The sequence below is a fragment of the Galleria mellonella genome, unplaced genomic scaffold (genome assembly GCF_026898425.1).
Source record: "Galleria mellonella isolate WM207_F2 unplaced genomic scaffold, CSIRO_AGI_GalMel_v1 utg103, whole genome shotgun sequence".
NCBI classification, from domain to species: domain Eukaryota; kingdom Metazoa; phylum Arthropoda; class Insecta; order Lepidoptera; family Pyralidae; genus Galleria; species Galleria mellonella.
The window spans coordinates 3,460,288-3,478,468 of record NW_026441966.1 but is presented as its reverse complement, the minus strand read 5'-3'; the positions used below and the strand labels follow the sequence as shown (position 1 = coordinate 3,478,468).

The 18,181-nt window shown below is 33.8% G+C and overlaps 1 protein-coding gene across 1 annotated transcript; it reads left to right on the top strand.

Annotated features, from left to right (window-relative positions):
• The first annotated feature begins 978 nt into the window (after nucleotides 1-978).
• Nucleotides 979-17,575, top strand: LOC113517559 (23 kDa integral membrane protein-like). Its single transcript, XM_052899692.1, has 5 exons — nucleotides 979-1,303; nucleotides 1,718-1,906; nucleotides 3,600-3,782; nucleotides 4,989-5,207; nucleotides 13,757-17,575. Exons 1-5 carry the CDS (start codon nucleotides 1,244-1,246, stop codon nucleotides 13,919-13,921), a joined length of 816 nt encoding a protein of 271 aa, XP_052755652.1. The 5' UTR covers nucleotides 979-1,243; the 3' UTR covers nucleotides 13,922-17,575.
• Nucleotides 17,576-18,181: the final 606 nt, after the last annotated feature.

Genomic DNA, 18,181 nt, shown 5'->3' with positions numbered 1-18,181 from the left:
ATGGCAAACAAGCGATATGGTGGTTTCAATAGAACTCAATAAAAATGTGAATAAATGAGAAATTGACCTGACCCTAAAACACACTATCTACTGTTGAACATAAGTCTTCCCTGTAAGGGGGTTTTGCCAGTAGTTGCCACGCTTGGCAGGCGGGTAGGCAATTGTAGTTAGGCTTTGGTGATGTTTTAATACGAACGTTGCTGCCTATTCCTCGACCATTAAGTTTCTTTAATCGCCTTTTACGACACCCATGGGAAAGAAAGAGGTGGTCCATTCTATGGCGGGACGACATGGAGAAAATATTACAAGGACGAAACAGTTCACTGATGTTCAATAACAGTACAAGTCAAAATTGATTAATGATTGAATGTTTCAGTTTGTCAACTAATTTAATATAAAGAGGGTTTCTGTGACAATTTCAAAAAAAACCTTGGTTGTTTATTCGTTTAGTGTCATTGAACAAACTATAGTAATAATAAAACATGTAAATTCACTATACGGAAATGATGGTAATGCCAAGATTGAATTTATTAAAATAGAATAATTTTTTTTAAAGCATTTGGCGTTCCATTGTTTCTGCCTACCCTAATGGGAGACAGGCGTGACAGATAGGTATGTATGTATGTATGTAATATTTTTTTTTTCAAGCTATTCTTGAGTGTGTTTTAGTTTTAGCTTAGTATTTAGTTGCTAAGAACCAATAACGAAGCGAACCTGTACCACAAAAATAGAAGTGTCACCGTCCTATAAATATACCACACATGTTCAGTGCATCAGAGGATAGTACTCACAGTACATTGCTAATCATAAGTAGGTTAGATTGTTTTACATCGTAACTATATATATAATGTATATCAACATAGAACACAGTCAATGATAATGTTGATAAGCTGATAATATCAAGAACGAAACAATACATTTTAGCCAATTATATATAAATATCTTGTTCGTAACACCTGACCATTGGTACTTATGAAATTGAGTCATTTCTTAAAAACAAAGATAAGCGATAAACTGTAGGCTCATCTATAGATAAAATTATATGCCGAATGTTTAATTTTGTGCCGCGATTGTTACATTGCATCACCGTGTCGAAGACTTACGCGGTCGAACGAGACGACATACACACAAAACATTCTCTGTAGTGGAACCCAACGAGTGAGCAGCGACCACAGCCCGTTCCTTTGTTTTGATTCTCGTTTCTAACAAGAACACGGATATGTGAGCACGGAACAACGCAACAATGGCCATATCGTCGAATTGCTGGAAATATATAGTGTTAACATTCAATGTTTTATTCGCAGTGAGTATACTTTCTCTGTTTCAAATATATTTTGATCGCGTCCCAACTCCGTTGTCATAACAACTCTTTCATAACACTTTCCCGCGGAATATAAAATTAAAGTGATTATTTTTTTTATTAATTTATCAATGTTAAAGATATTTTTTAGTGATTAAACTAATTTGATTATTAGTTACATTGTAATGATCACAGGTTTCTAAAAAACGAGTGCATTGAACGTTCAAGTATAAAGAAATAAATTTTAGATGACCACACATAAAAAGTTGACTGTGCTTGTAGCTATATAGGTTATTATAATAGGAAAGAATGAGAGAATGACATTTTCTTGTTTGGAAAACGTAAAAATTCGAGCGCATTTTCATCTGGTCGGTTAATCAATACTTTTCTCTTAAAGTTGCGTTGTTTTTCCAACAGATGTCAGCAGTTGTACTGTTTGGAGTCAGCGGCTTTCTACTGTACCGGCTTTTCCTATATCGTCACTTTATAGGAGTGAATGTGGAATATCCTTCTATATTGCTCCTTATGATGGCCATCATTACATGTTCTATAGCTTGGATAGGCTGGAGGACGACCAAATCGATGCATCAAATCCACGTTATAATAGTAAGTATCTATTTAATTAGCTATAATCTATGGAGATATGCTATTTTCATATTATTTGAATTTGGAAGAGGAAAATCAGTATAATTAAATAATAATAAAATCAGTTATTAATATCACTGACAAAGTATGAATTATTTTGATAATTTTACTATCGATGTTTATAAAGATATTATTATTATAAATTAATCATTATTTTTACAATTAATTACATTAATAAAAAAAAAAACTTTTAGCGATTATTTTGAAGTAAAAAAAAAAAAATATTAATTAGTTATCTACCTATCGTAGTCGCCGATAATGAATTTTATATCACAGAGATGATCCGATACAATCATTGTCTTTGCAACGCTGCTTATAAAAGACTATTAATTAAAAAAAAAAAAAACTACTAGGTTTTCAGCATTCATATTCTTTTTGTATATATATATTACACGATGTCTTTGCTAATTCTGGATAAGAAAAAAAACTAAATCGACTTTTAATTTTTTTTAATCATAGCATCATTCTTTGCAATATGGGTTCCTAAGATTGGTTCCATAAAGCATTTGAAATTAAAATTACACTTATTTATATTGTTAAATTATTACTAGCGAATAAATTTTAATTATAATTTTTTACGTAATCATACTTGCTTTATGAAGAAATACAACCTTGCTTGGTATTCATACAATTCCCTTGAGTGGTCATAAGAATGACTAACACGTCTGTACGCCCCGAATCATTGTGCCTGTTATCATTGTTTTATATATTTTGTTTCTCAGAAATGATTGTAAGTGTTTTTGAACTGTGAAAAGGAAACAAATTTGGATATTTCGTCATTGTTCTATTGAAACTACGATGACGTAAATAATTTATAACTTTGTCGTAATTACGTATTTTGTTTTTCTTTTTAATCTTATAATTTTTGTATATGTGTAAAAACTTTTTCCCAGCATCTATTCTCACGTATATCAACAAATTGTAGGTTGTAATTAAATAATAAAAGAACAGTTAATGTTTGATTAAAGTAGGAAAAACTAGACATTGTTAATTTGAGGCGTAACCCGTCAATCAAAAAACCAGAAGTCATTAAAAATAGTCAAAAAACATTAATCAGTTATCAATAATTATTTAGTTATTAAAAACTTGCGATCTGCCCCGGATTCGGTTTTAGATAAATAGAAAGATTAATTAGTATTTTATATTACATTTTATAGACATATTTCTAATATCTTTTGTTACATTATTGTAATTTTTTTTTATTTTTTTATTTTACTTTACATTTTTTTAAATAATATATAGCCTATGTTACTTGCTTATAATGTAGCTTTCTATAGGAGAATGCATTTTTAAAATCAATTTTAAAATTTTTGAGTTTATCCATTACGAACAAACAATAAAATCTTTCCTCTTTATAATATTATTATAGTATTTTATCCATTAATAGAAAAATAATAAGAATAAGAATAATAAGATTAATAGAAAGAATGCCTATTCTTTTTGTACTTGTAATTAAGAATACATTTAACTTGGATAGTAAAGAGATGTGAATTCGAATACCATTTAATCAAGTTATCGGCAGGTATACTACCATTAATTTAAATTCAAGTTAAAAATTTAAGTTCAACCTGCTAATAATTTAAATCTTTAAATAACTTCGAAAAAAAATATTTAAAATCCGACTTTACCAACGTCATTTCGTTTCAATTTTCAGACTGGTCTGCTCATAATCATCGTGGTGGTAATAGAATTCTCCTGCTTTGTGTGGGCAATGGTAGTTTGGGACAACACCGAAATAGATATCAAAACTACCATGACGAGCTATTTCGCGCAAACTGCAGCGGCGAAGGATCCGAACTCGGCTGATGCGATCAGATGGGATAGGATACATGTCAGGGTACGTTTATATCTATATATTCAAAGTAGGATTAAGTTACCGTAGTAATTTTACTAGTGATAGGGTATTGTTCTTCTCATTATCTACATTTTTATCCAACTTAGAATGCCAAACAAACTGACAGCTCACCTGATGGAAAGTGGTAACCGTCGCTTATATTATAAGCAGTACCATGGACATAATAGAGTATACTGTTTCGCCTATGATACACCCCACGCGTTGCCATTCCTGAGGACTCGGGTGTTATTCCTCTGTACCTAGTAAATTCACGTTGTATAAAAAAAATCTACATATATAAAAATATATGTAGATAGAGTATTGAATACTATGTACTTTCCTTTTTTTTTTATCAATGACCATCAGTCGCTTTCTCTTTTTCTAAATGCTCGTTGGTAGTGAATTCCGTAAGGCATTAAGTTTGCCAATTGTATATTTATTATGTTTATAGTAGAACAAAGATTAAATAAATACTCTATCACTGTAGAATTATGATGACTTGTATGACTCTGTAATGTAAATGTAAGTACCAAATGTTTTACTCATTGTTACCATGGAGTAATACTATATACGTGGTAACGGTATAAAGAATAAGTTTGAAGGTTTCGCTCTCTGATTGCAACAGTTTCTATGCTGTTTTCATTGCAGTGCAGCTAAATGCCTCATATTTGTGTGGGAGAGAGATTTAATTTTTTTGTCTTTAATCGACCCATGGTATTTTTTGGTGAAAGTGTTCAGTGTGGCTGGTAGAACATTCCCTTCGAAGATTGCCAATGATTTCTATTCTTGGTTGGAGTTCGAATGGAGTTGGAGTTCCCGTAGATTTGAACCCAAACCGAATTGAGTTCTGATACTGGATTGAACAAAAATATTCTACATATAAAATATTGGACTATTTATTTAATATGTATTATAAAGATAGTATGAAGCTGGCACATGAGCCTATCGTCGTAAGCTTTTCCATAGGAAATTTACCTATATACTCCATGCTTCTAAGACCAATACTTCTACTCGCTTAAGGCTTTGAAAACTCAATGAAAATTGACTATTGAATGTTTTTTATTTTTAAATATTTATATTAAACTGGGCAACTACTAGTAAAACTCCATTTCTGGAAAAGGATTATGTTCAGCAGTGGACATTAGATTAGACAGTACTTTCTACTGGCTCAGGTATATTTTGTAATAAATTAAATGTCTTAATTTTCAGTTCGAATGCTGCGGTGTGAACGGTCCAAATGACTATACGTCGTCAGGTCGCGTGCCCCTTTCATGCTGTGGCCAAGGTCCGTTGGATGAACTTCACAAGCCGTACACGTCTGACTGTTCAGCGCTGTACCAGCGCGGCTGCGGGAAGCCGGTGCACGATTACACGAGACAGCAGTTACTGCTTGTAGCGATGACAGCGCTAACTGCGTCTATATTGCAGGTTTGTTGAATAGACCCCTGAATGACAGTGGCAACTGAGTTGCAATACCAATTGTTATGAAAGGATCTTGCTACAGGCTGATATATCTATCCATATCAGCCATAAATTGTCCACTGTTGAACTTAAGCCGCCTCTATTGAGGGGTTTTGTCAGTAGTTCCACGCTTGGTAAGCGGGAAGGAAACTACATTTAGGTTTCGGTGATTCTTAAAGAGGGACGCTGTTGCCCATTCCTGGATTAAGTGCCTCTTACGACACCCACATGTCTATATGGTTTTACTTAATGTCGAGGGATGGGCAGCAGCGTCTCAAGTAAAACATCGTAAAAGTGTACTGCTTTTGCCAATTTGCTTGTCAAACGTGGTAACTATTGGCAAAAACCCCCTTATGAGGGAATGCCTATGTTAAGCAGTGGATAGTTTACGGCTGATATGATGATGATGATGTCTATATGGTGTACATGTGGTTTTCTACTCTTGTTCGGTATCTAAATATATATTCATTGCCAAGTAAGAAATCATGGAAAAGTATGCTTATAAGCGGATTTAATTTCAAAAAACTTCATGAGCGTTATGCAATAACTTTACTTATGGATACGAAATGGGATGGGGGATAGGGGAAGGCTAAAGCATAAGGTGCGTCCAATAGTATAAAATAATCGGATTTAAAGAGTGATCGAGCATTTTCTTCTGAGTAACGTTAAAAATTTTATCTATATGTATATTTCTGATTTTTCCTTTAAGTCATTGCTGAATTTTTGTTTTCTGCTTTTGTTTTCGTAAACAGAAATGTTTATTTGTCGTCATAATATCAGCCGTTAACTGTCCACTGCTGAATGTAAGCATCCTCAAAAGACCGCCATAAGAAACATTTGGCTCAGGATACTACCTCCCTGCAATGTATTTGAGATCGTCGCTTCATCTAGCGGGAGTCGTCTTACACTGCGTTTGCCTGTATGGGATTGCCACTTAAGAAACTTTCTTCCTCATTGGTTGTCGGTTCTTCGAATCAATGACCGTCCCATTGCCACTTCAGTTTGCTTATTATATTAATAATATTTATTAATAATATGAACATGAATATTAATTCAATTACTATAAAAATTAAGAAAACTGTATATCTGCCTGTCGAGTCTACCATGAGTGAAACTCAAAATGTTGATCATGTTAGCTAGTTTAGCCAGATCTTTGAGTAAGATACAACAACGTTCAGCTCACTGCTTATGTCATTGTCCGTCACGCATGTACGCGCACGAGTCATAGTACAAGTCTGATAAGAACGTTGCGGTGCGGACACCATCTTATTTGGCCAGATAAGTTGTTAAAAAATTCGGTTATATCCAAACGGATATGGTCCAATTTTTATATTTTAATTTATGGTCGATATCAGATAAGTGTTGCTTATGCCTATTTTTTATACGACGAAAGTGACATACAGTCATACAGCCTATGGACGTCTACAACACTAAGGGTTGGGGGGGTTAATTGTTAATAATGGAGACTAAGGACCCCATTGCTAGCAATATACCCAACTAGGTCGACTTCCACGTGGTCCCTCCTGGAAACCATCATGCTGAACCCCAAGTGTATTCATCACGATGGGCTAACTGTCTTTTCTGTCCTGTCCTTTCATCCTCACCTATCATCACTCACTGGTGCCCCGCCAATGTATACCGATAGCGTAGGCGGGTTTACTATTCCATCATCACCCATTAAAAAAAAACACTAAGAGTGTCACGTGCGCGTTGCCGCCCCTGGAGAAACCTTAATATGCCCTTTTTGGAAAATCCCATACTGTAGTCTTTAGGGGAAACCTCCGCAGGGAGCTCGTTCCACAGCTTGAGCGTTCGTTGAAGAAAATTTCTTTAAAATCGCACTGTACCTACGTGACCATTTAGGTACAAACATGAGAGGATGAATTCCCTGTCGATGGCTAGTGGTGTGATGATAAAATGTGGCTGTGGGTATCATTTCAAATAATTCCTCAGAACAGCCTTTGGCTTCACACGTGCTTTTCCAGTCTTGAAGGAATGGGACATGTATTATGCCTCTTATATCAAATATTCTGTATGGCGATAATGTTAGAGTATTCCAATAGAAATATTAAGAAGAAATAGTAGATTTGTAATATTATTTCTATTTATTTTGTTTGATTTAGTTTATTTATTTATATATTTGAACAGATTATTGCCCCTGTATTTTTATCAATGGATGATAATGGAACTAGTAATTCAGCCTATGCTATCGGTATACGCTGATAGGGCACCGGTGGGACATGATAGGTGAGGATAAAGCAGGTTAGGTGGCTCATCGTAACAAATTCACGTTATTTTCTAGGAGAAATCATCTGGAAGTCGACCTGATAGGCATTTTACTGTAATTCGTACATCTTTTTATTTCCGGGATATTGTGGAAAAAGTACAAGGCACAAGAAAAAAGAGTAGGTAAACTCGAATTAAAGTACAATAAACGACCATATGACCGACTTTGTAATAGAAGGTTATTTATTTCTTATATAGGAAAATTTTTATAGCAGTAAAACAATGTTGGCTTGAATTAAAGATTACACATACATACATATAAATTAGATGCATAAGTGTGTTATACATTTATTATTAATTATTATTACACCAGTGTATTATTGTATTTACTGTATTAAATTAATATATGACGTTATTTTTAATCCCCATTAGTCATGTTGACCTCCACACTACATACAACAATGCAACAATGTTTTGTCAGTTGAATTTTAATTAAACTACTTGTGTCACGTAGATGGAAGGCCACAGGGCGTATTGGTACCATTAGGGATTTAAAATAACATCTACGTAATTAATATTTCAAATTAATTTATATTGAAGAGTGGCTATGTTCATCCAATGTTGTCCTTGACTCTTTAAATGAGATATTTTAAATGGTGTTAAATTATAAACTAAGATAGATATGTAATTTATATGCATTACTTACAATACACAAATAACAACAGACATACATATATATTACACTAAAAACACTTAAATAAAACACACAAAAAATAGAGATAAACAATACATGTATAAATAAAAAAAACATAAAAGAAAAAATATAATTTTCCCTTTCGTGAGTGTGTCACAATAACATAAAATGGTCACAACTCAGTTTATTACTTTGCCCTCAGAAAAGGAAAATAAGGACTTTTTATACTTTATTTTTACATACATGCGAGTATGCATGATTTTTTATTCTTCAATTTTAATTTAGAGAGATATAGCTGTGGAGAGCTGTTGTTTTTAGGGGTTTTTAAAAAAAGATGCTTAAACTATACTATATATTTTTGCTAATTCTAAACCGGCTTTAATAATCTTTTTTACAGTTCATACGGTTTACTCTAGAGAGGTCACTGTTATTATTATTGAAAACATTATCATGTGATCACATCAGTTTTGTTTTGCGGAGCAAAACCATAAGTTTTATGAGTACAGTTAATAAAATTAGAGTTTAGCTCCTGTTCTGCGTATCCACATAACTTTTAACTGAAATATTGTGTATGTGTAGTATTAACGTCGACAATAAAGAAGCTGGTACAGCTTTTACATCGCGTTAAGTCCCGATTGTGCATTTAAAATATATGTGTAGCATATTGTAGGTGACAGGGTTTTTTCAGAGTTACACATATGAGGAAACTTTACATCTGTCCGTGAACTATAGAGATGGAAATATTTAATTATATATGTTTTTCATACTATTTGGAATGGTAAACAAGCTAACGATCCACCTGATGGAAAGTGGTAACCGTCGCCTATAGACATGAGCAGTACCATGGACATAACAGAGTATACTGTTTCGCCCATGATACCCCCCATGCGTTGCCATTCCTGAGGTCGCAGGTGTTATTCCTCTGTACCCTGTAAATTCACTGCTATATCCTTACTATTCAAACCAAAACATAGCCATGCAAACACAACTGCTTCATGGTTGAATTACGAATGGGACAGAGGTACCCAAGCAATCGACTTTTGTACAAAGTCTCCTTCTGGTTTTTAATCTAATAAATTCAAAAGATAAAACATACATCAGATGTACATATACCATAAGTTAGACCTTCAGGAATACAATAAACCACGTCCAATTTGGTGTAGTAGTTTTTGCGTGATACCAGAACAAACATACGAACATTTATCTAAATATTCTAAAATAATATTGTTTTGATATCTATTTGTTAAGTTGTATAAATAGATAAAATAATAGATATTAAAAATATATAATAAAACAATGATAATATGAGAGATAAGATCTCTCATATTTAAACATAAAGGTATATCAACAGTGCAAACCCAGACATTTATTTTAATTGATGTACAGGGCTTGCAACTTGCATTTACACCAATTACAAATTCACACAACATTTACACAAAGATCGATTACACATTAATGATGATAAAGAACATCAACAAAACAATAAGAAAAACATATAAGTGATAATACAAGAATACTTAAAACAAAGAATAATTAAAACAGTGTACACAGAATCAGAATTATTAGTTATGAAAATTATGATAAGCATTATGGGAGGATTTTTAGAATTTTATTCTTGAATGACTTGGGATGGTTGTGAAATATATCAAGAGGGGAGAAAGGGATTGTTAGTAATGGAGACTGAGAATCCCATTGCTAGCAATATATAACCAGGTCGACCTCCTTGCGGTTCTCCCTAGAAACTATCATGGTTAATTCCTGATGAATTCATCATGAGGTGCTAACTGGCCTGTTTTCATTCTAATCTATCACCCTTCACTGGTGCTCCGCCAGCGAATCCCGTTAGCGCAGGCGGGGTTACCATACCATTTTTTTTTTTACCCATCAAAAAAAATATCAAGATTCAGGGACTCGTTACAGGAATTGTACGTATTGATTAACCTCGAGATAGGGGCATGCAATCCTAAATTAGTTTTATGTCTGGGAGTTTTGCTAAACTATCAAATTAAAATTGTAATTTTAAAGTCAATTTTAGAAAATTCTGCCACAGAATCGATACCAGGGTCTGAAATGACGACAAGAGATCTTCTTATTTACAAAAACTAAAAGTTCAAAGCACTCGGTCATGAACATCAACAATTATATTAATTAGCGCAACTCTTAAACTCACTTGTATTAGTTCTTTCCCTACATTATGAACAGTTAAAGTACACTCATTACCTCTTAATAGCTGAGAGTCATTATCAAACTAGTGTAAAAATTGCTATTATAATACTAAAATCCGGTACATACGTACGTAACATCTATTTTTAAATGCTCTGCTCATGACAAGACAAGAAAAACATTTTTAGGTATTTCGTAGAACTATTATTTGATTATAATGCTGACATATAGTAGAGTATTTGTGTTTCAGTCTGCTGGTAAATATATAAGTAATGAGATGTTTCCTCCCACGAACACTCAGGTTGTGGAATGAGCTCCCTGCCGAGGTTTTCCCAAGAGACTACAGCATGGGGTTCTTCAAAAGGGTGGTAAAGAGGTTTCTTCAGGGTCGGCAACGCGCGCGTAATACCTCTGGTATTGTAGGCGTTCATAGGCTACGGTGACCGCTTACCATCAGGTGGGCCGTATGCTTGTTTGCCACCTCAGTGGTATAAAAAAAAAATCCATAAAAGGTCCATGAAAAGAATTAGACCTATCCGATCTTCCTCTACCGTTATTATGATCTTACTTAATTATTATATATATATATATATATATATATATATATATATATATATATATATATATATATATATATATATATATATATATATATATATATAGATAATAGCTTTTTTTTAACAGTTTTTTACTACAATTATGCAAGATTATATTTATTGTGTTTGAAATAGAACAGGCACCGTAAAAACCAATTGTGAATTATAATTAGATAGCCAGCTGCTGCTGTTATGTTAAATTGTTTTATGTTACTAAGCTAAAACAACAATATCGTTGTTATATTTTCTAAAATTTATCAAAATAATCCATATAATCCTTACTAATATTATAAAAGTACAATGTTTTAGTCTGACGTCGTTCGTATTTCCTAATCGATTTGTATAATTTTTCTTTGTCGAAAATCTTGCAGTAAATCAGAAATCAGAATGATTCCATGCAAATTTCAAAATGGAACAGTTGGGTTGCATAGAAAATAACCCACAATGCGTGTGACTGTTATTCATTAATGTCTGATCTGGCCGTCAGATAAATGACTATATACTTCAATATTTATTTTTATACAACTTAGAATGGCAAACAAGCTGACGGCCCACTTGATGGAAAGTGGTAACCGTCGCCTATAGACATGAGCAGTACCATGGACATAACAGAGTATACTGTTTCGCCTATGATACCCCCCCCCCCCCCCCCATACGTTGCCATTCCTGAGGACTCGGGTGTTCTTCCTCTGTACCCAGTAAATTCACGCCATATCCCACCCTTCAAACCGAAACACAGCCATGTAAACACAACTGCTTTCGCGGTTGAAACACGAATGGGACAGAGGTACCCAAGCAATTGACTTTTGTACAAAGTCTCCCTCTGGCAATATCTTTAGTTTGCTCCGCCCTTTATTTTAGAGTGTACTAATCAAAAGCGTACTTTGAAGCTTATTCAAATAGCTAATAGTGTATACTTATCAACTCGATCCTAACTGTTTGCATTACGCAACTTTAGAAAGTAAAACCAACTTACACATCACTGTGGCCAGACCTATCAAAACTATTTAATGACCCTTACAAAAACTCTGCTTCATACAAAAGAGGAGGCGTGGTGGGTCACAAATTATGGCCAAGCAATGGGCACAGGAACTAGCTATGGTCAACGACCATAAATTTAGATTGTTGATAAACTTGGTATTTAGCGCGAGTGGTTTTTTTTTTTTCTATACCTTTCTTGTCTATGAATGATGATTTGCTAAATGTGCGCAGAAAAGTGAGATTAGAATTGGCCATGATAATAATTCTTAATTTTATATTTGCAATAATTCGGATAGAGAGGAAAGGAATTGTTAGCAATTTAATCTAACAGTCCCATCGTTAGCAATATACCTTATTAGGTCGATATTCACGCGGTTCCCCTGGAAACCATCACCAATTAGATAAAATAATGATTAATTCTTTTGGAATTCGTGGCGGTGGGTGGATTGACCTTTTTATTTAATATCTGGAAAATGCTTTATGCTTTATTTATAGACCCATACACCTTGTGGGAGATGAATGGGTACTGCGGGAATCCCCCCGTAAGGCGGGGGTGTCCCACCAAAAACCAGGTGATATACCCTCGAGGTGCCATATGTTGGAGACATGGGCTACTTCGTTCCGTACATTATCCATCAAAATCTGATGGGAAGGTCTGGTTACCCCATTTTCAAATTTGCGATACCATTGATAATGTGCAATATATATTTTTAGAGTATCGTATAAACTCAATGGAAAGAGAATAAATTATGCACCATTTGTCTCCTAATTAAATGAATTAATGATCTTATTCAATCTATATTGGCTGAATCTAAATCAGAAAATTTTTAAGATCTCTGTAAATTATTGATGCTCATTAATTCCTTTCTTTCCGTAAATAAGCAAAGTAAATAAAACGTTATCTGAGAAAACAGTTCAGGATACGATAGGAGAAAAGTTTTGAGCCCTTAAGGAATAAAAAAAAGTTCACCTATCGACTGGAGTCCCGCTAGTATATGTCGATAATACAGGCGGGTATAACTATTTCATTATTATCCATTAAAAAAAAACGGTTAAACGGAAATAGCTTATTTGGAGAATACTTTAACGAATTCGAAACCAAAATTCCAGTAAATACAGTTTCAGTGGTAACATAAAGCATTTTGTTCGCTGCGACGGAATTTGAATAAAACCAATAGCCTCAGTTAATTAGTTTATATACCAGGAAACTTATAGTAAATAATAATTTAAATGGCAACAACACTCTAATTGCATGTTAGCAATCAAAACCAACAATGATAACACAAATTGCAGTAATTACAATTTATAATAACAATTCCAGCCCTTTTATGGGCCTTCGTTTGGCGGCCAAGTGTTGAATCAAAATTTCCGACCTAATCATACAGTGGAGCGTTTGAAAATGTCATAGACTACTACGTTTAAGTTACCTTCGTTCTATACGAAGGCCTTTGACACGGTTTACTGGACGACGATTTTACGTGCTCTCCGATGCACGAAGCGAATTAAATTATTCAAACTTGAATTTGTAAATATATAGGCTTAGGCTAGAATTTGATATACATCTTCCTATTATTGGCAGAGACTTGCACTACAGTATAAGTATTACTAATAGCACTTTGCATTTAGCATTGAGACGTTAATACAATAAATAGCCTATTAATATTATAAATGCGAAAGTTTGTAACAATTAATGGATGGATATTTGTTACTTTTCAAGCAAAAACTACTGAACGGATTTGAATTAAATTTGGTATACGGATAGGTTAAGTAACTTTGCACGTAGGATACTTTATGTGTTGATTCACGTGGGAAAAACCGCGAGATACAGATAGTAAATAATATTTCTATTGTTACAGAGCACAGGAATCTTCTGCACGTTCTTCTTAGCACACGCCATTCGAGAAAAGCGGAAGATGTCTCTAAGGCACTCGACTACTCTGAGAGAGGGTACTTATGCAGCCGCCGATGATTCTTTATTGGCGTCTCCATCAGCGCCGGCGCCCACTTTGCCAAAGTACTAGTGATATTAGGATAGATGTGAATCAAATCCAGTAATTTAGTCTAACGTCACATTTAGCGTACATTCAGTCGTATAATTTCGGTGACTAAAGATCGGTGGCCGGATTAGCATTGCCAGATTGAGTATTCTTCCATAATTTTGGATAAAAATCCCTTTCTGAAATTCTGAAGAAATGATATTCTAGGAGAAAAATGAAATGGGGTTGGAAAAATATGGGTAATGTTTTTTAGATAGTTTTCGTAATTGTAAACTGCTAAGGGTATATATATTAAATACAATAAAATATGCTTTTTTGCTGTCGTTCTCATAGTTGTTCCATGACAAAACATGTTGGAAACTAATATAAATTTGTGATTGGGAAAAAGTATATAAAATAAGGGATAAAGATGTGGAAACTAAAGATACGACGAATGTGACGCTAACTTTAAATAAAGCCTTCAACGGCTATTCAGTGATATTTCGTTCTCAAAGGAGACCCGCCAAACCGTGTTCTTATCTTATTACCTTGTTATTTCCGGACTATCAGTTTTCCGGAATGGCAAGGTATCTGTAGACTTTATAAGTCTGACTTTATCCTTTAAAACATAACAAACATGACTGTAATTGATCCAGTGTTTTTATGTGATGCAACGTTAGAAAATCTATGCTTTACCTCAAATATTAGTTTAGTTTAGTCATTGCTGTAAGTTGGTGTGAGCATTGATAATGTAAGATTATATAATATTTATTTTGGGTTCATTTTCAATATTCCATTTAATTCCACCAGTTGGACCATATGGAGAGCGTTAAGCAATGCTGTCCTTTCATATTGGGTTTGAAATTTCGTTGCAATACCGTGCAAGACGCGAAGTATTGCGATGCATACAGCTTTCCCCTTTACAAAAGCATAGAGGTTCATCAATCACTGCTAATTACTATTACTTCTTTCTGCATAAATGGCAGAAAGTTTTGTTTGAGTAATTAAGTGTACCTATTGTTTGTTGTTTGATCTCCATTATATAAACCAAGAGGAATAGAAATTTAAGAAAAACTAGGGGCAACTGATTAGTTTTTTTTTTTTATGTAAACAGCGTGTAGTAAACATAATTATAACTCGTCAGTTGCTGTGACTGCAACCTGTAAAACATGAAATATATTTTTCACATGCTTTTTGTTTCTGCCTACCGTAATGGGAGACAGGCGTGACAGGAATGTATGTATGTATGTATGCTTTTTGCAAGAAATGCCTGTAGTCTTTAGTGAAAAGTAGAAGGAGTAACCATGCATTTACCACGCACAAATTGTTAATAAACATTATTTATTACTTTATTATACAAGTAATATACCAATACTTACCTACTATTTTGAAATAATTTAGTAAATAAATGCGAATGTAATTTGTGTGAATGTTACTCTATGATAATATATACATATATCTTACATTTTATATTAATAACAAAATAATAAATAATTAATAAATTTTTAGAGTCAAAATTATAAAGATAATAATTGGAAATATTTTTCAGTCATCGATGTAAATTATTTTTGTATCATTCTTGTAATGTTATGAATCGAAAATTTGAAACAGGGTCCTAGGGATGTTTTATGTTTAGAAATATCCATATATTGTAGTTGTAATATCGTATATTATATTCCCAATAATGGATATATTAAATATCAGTTATGGAATATATAATACAAAACAAGTAACTTGATCGAACTGAATATATCGAATGATCTCATTCGACTGATATGAGTGAAATCAAAATGGGTGATGACCTTTTTGCCGCCATTAATGTCCAAAAGAAATCAATAAGACATCGAAGCGGTACCGATATTGTCCATACCTACAGGGTCCTATCTAGGTACATTGCCGCTCTTGGCAAAAAGAAATATTTGCCTTCTTTTATAATTAATGTCCATGTTTATCATACTATTTCAGCCGTTAAATGTCCACTGTTGAATATAGGTCTCTCTTTATTGGGGAGTTTTGCCAGTAGTTGCCATGCTTGGCAGGCGGATTAGCAACCGCAGTTAGGCCTTGGAGATGTTTGAAAAGTTAAGTTCCCTTAGTCGCTTCTTACGGCACCCATGACAAGAGAAGGAGTGGCCTATTCTATGCCGGGACCATACGACAAAGTCCATTTCGACTGCGAGTAAACGCAGTGGATTAATTTTGCCCGCTCGATGCCCTAAACCGGGCCCCGTATAATTAACATAATGCGTCGCTAATAACGGGATAATAACAGGGTGATGGCGATGGTACAGTGAACTGAATTATATGTAACATTACATTATATTACTAATATTACATTATATTACATTACATGTTGTAAGATTTGGAGTGTTCACTGCTAGTTTTAAATGTAAACTGAAATACTTAATAATTAATACGAATGTATCCCAAATTGTGATTATGTTTATTTTTATTTGTAACACGACGATCCCGTTGTTAACCGACTTAAAAAAAAAATAAAACTTTACAAATCGATTGTTTTTTTTGTATATTACGCGACATCTTCACTAATTTTGTCTTAATTTTGATGATTTTTTTACAATTGGATTTACGTGTTAGCTCAATACAAATTTTGTTCCGATTGAAGTTGCTTTTTTTTTTGTAGCAAACTTTTTAGTGTATGTATAATAATAATAGTATCTTACAATTTCTAAATACAAATTATTTGTTTCCTTCAAATACGCAAGCCTATGCCAGTAATTATAAGAATATCATTCAGTCTCAATTTTGCCGCTCCTCATTATTGCCTTTATGGGCAATTGCCCGGATCGGACCTTGATCATAACAATAATAAAGAACCTATTATTTCTCACTCATGGTTTTTTTAATGGGTGATAATGGAATGGTAACCCCATTATATTATACCCTATAAATGGTAACCGCGATATCGGTATACACCGGCGGGGCACCAGTGAAGGATGATAGATGAGGATGAAGCAGGTCAGCTAGCCCATCGTGACGAATTCAACAAGAATTGTTCACGATGGTATCCAGGTTGGAACCACGTGAAGGTCGACCTAACAGGGCATATTGCTAGCAATAGGGCTGTCAAACTCAATTGCTAACAACCCCTTTCCCCTCACTCATATGGTTGTGTATTTGTATTTAAAATATGACTTGTAAAGTTTGCTGTATATTTATATGTAGTTTGCTATATATTTCATAGTGAGAATAATACATGTTGATTGACACAAAATACAATTATATTATTAATTTATTAACTTATTTATACACCTAATGTTTTTTTTTAATGTATTCAGTAAATGAAAACATATGAGGAGACTTTGTACAAAAGTCGATTGCTTGGGTACCTCTGTCCCATTCGTGTTTCAACCGCGAAGCAGTTGTGTTTGCATGACTGTGTTTCGGTTTGAAGGGTGGGATATGGCGTGAATTTACTAGGTACAGAGGAATAATATCTGAGTCCTCAGGAATGGCAACGCATGGGGGGTATCATAGACGAAACAGTATACTCTGTTATGTCCAGGGTACTGCTCATGTCTATAGGCGACGGTTACCACTTTCCATCAGGTGGGCCGTCAGCTTGTTTGCCATTCTAAGTTGTATAAAAAAAAATGTACGTGAAATAATTATGAAATTTTATTTGTAGAATACGTTGAATATATGTAAACAATAAATAAATAACTTTTTTAGCTACCATTTGATCGTATTTTATTATGGTTCCATTATGCTGCTAGCAATAATCATTATAACTAAAAATCCGTTCCTTTTGTCCTAGAAATAATGTTTCCCTATGACTGATTAGAAGCGAAGAAGCGGCCTTTACCTTGAACAGTTTATCTACGGCAGTTAGCTTGCGTTTAGTTGAATCATGCCTAAAGTCGAGGTCGCACGTATTTACTGTACACAGTTAAGGATGATCTTGTCACTTATGAGGTACGAGCAATTTGTAAGTTATGATGGCAATGATACTGCGTTTTGTTCTAGCTATTTTTAGACATGTTACAGTGAGTTCAATTGATAATATTTATAATCTCATTTGTATTGCAAATAAACAGGACAATGACAAGGTAATCATTGAAATGTTATATTTAACTTACTCGTAGTTAACTAGTTGTGACTTATGTAAATAGTAAACAAGCATGAGGCTGGCCGGATAGTAGTGTGTTAAGCTATTTTTTATACGACTATAAAATGACAAACGAGCCGACGGTCAACCGGACGGATTGTGGTAATCGTTGCCTATAAACACGAACAGCACCATGACATCACTGAATACATTGTGATGGTAATCTTCATACTTTG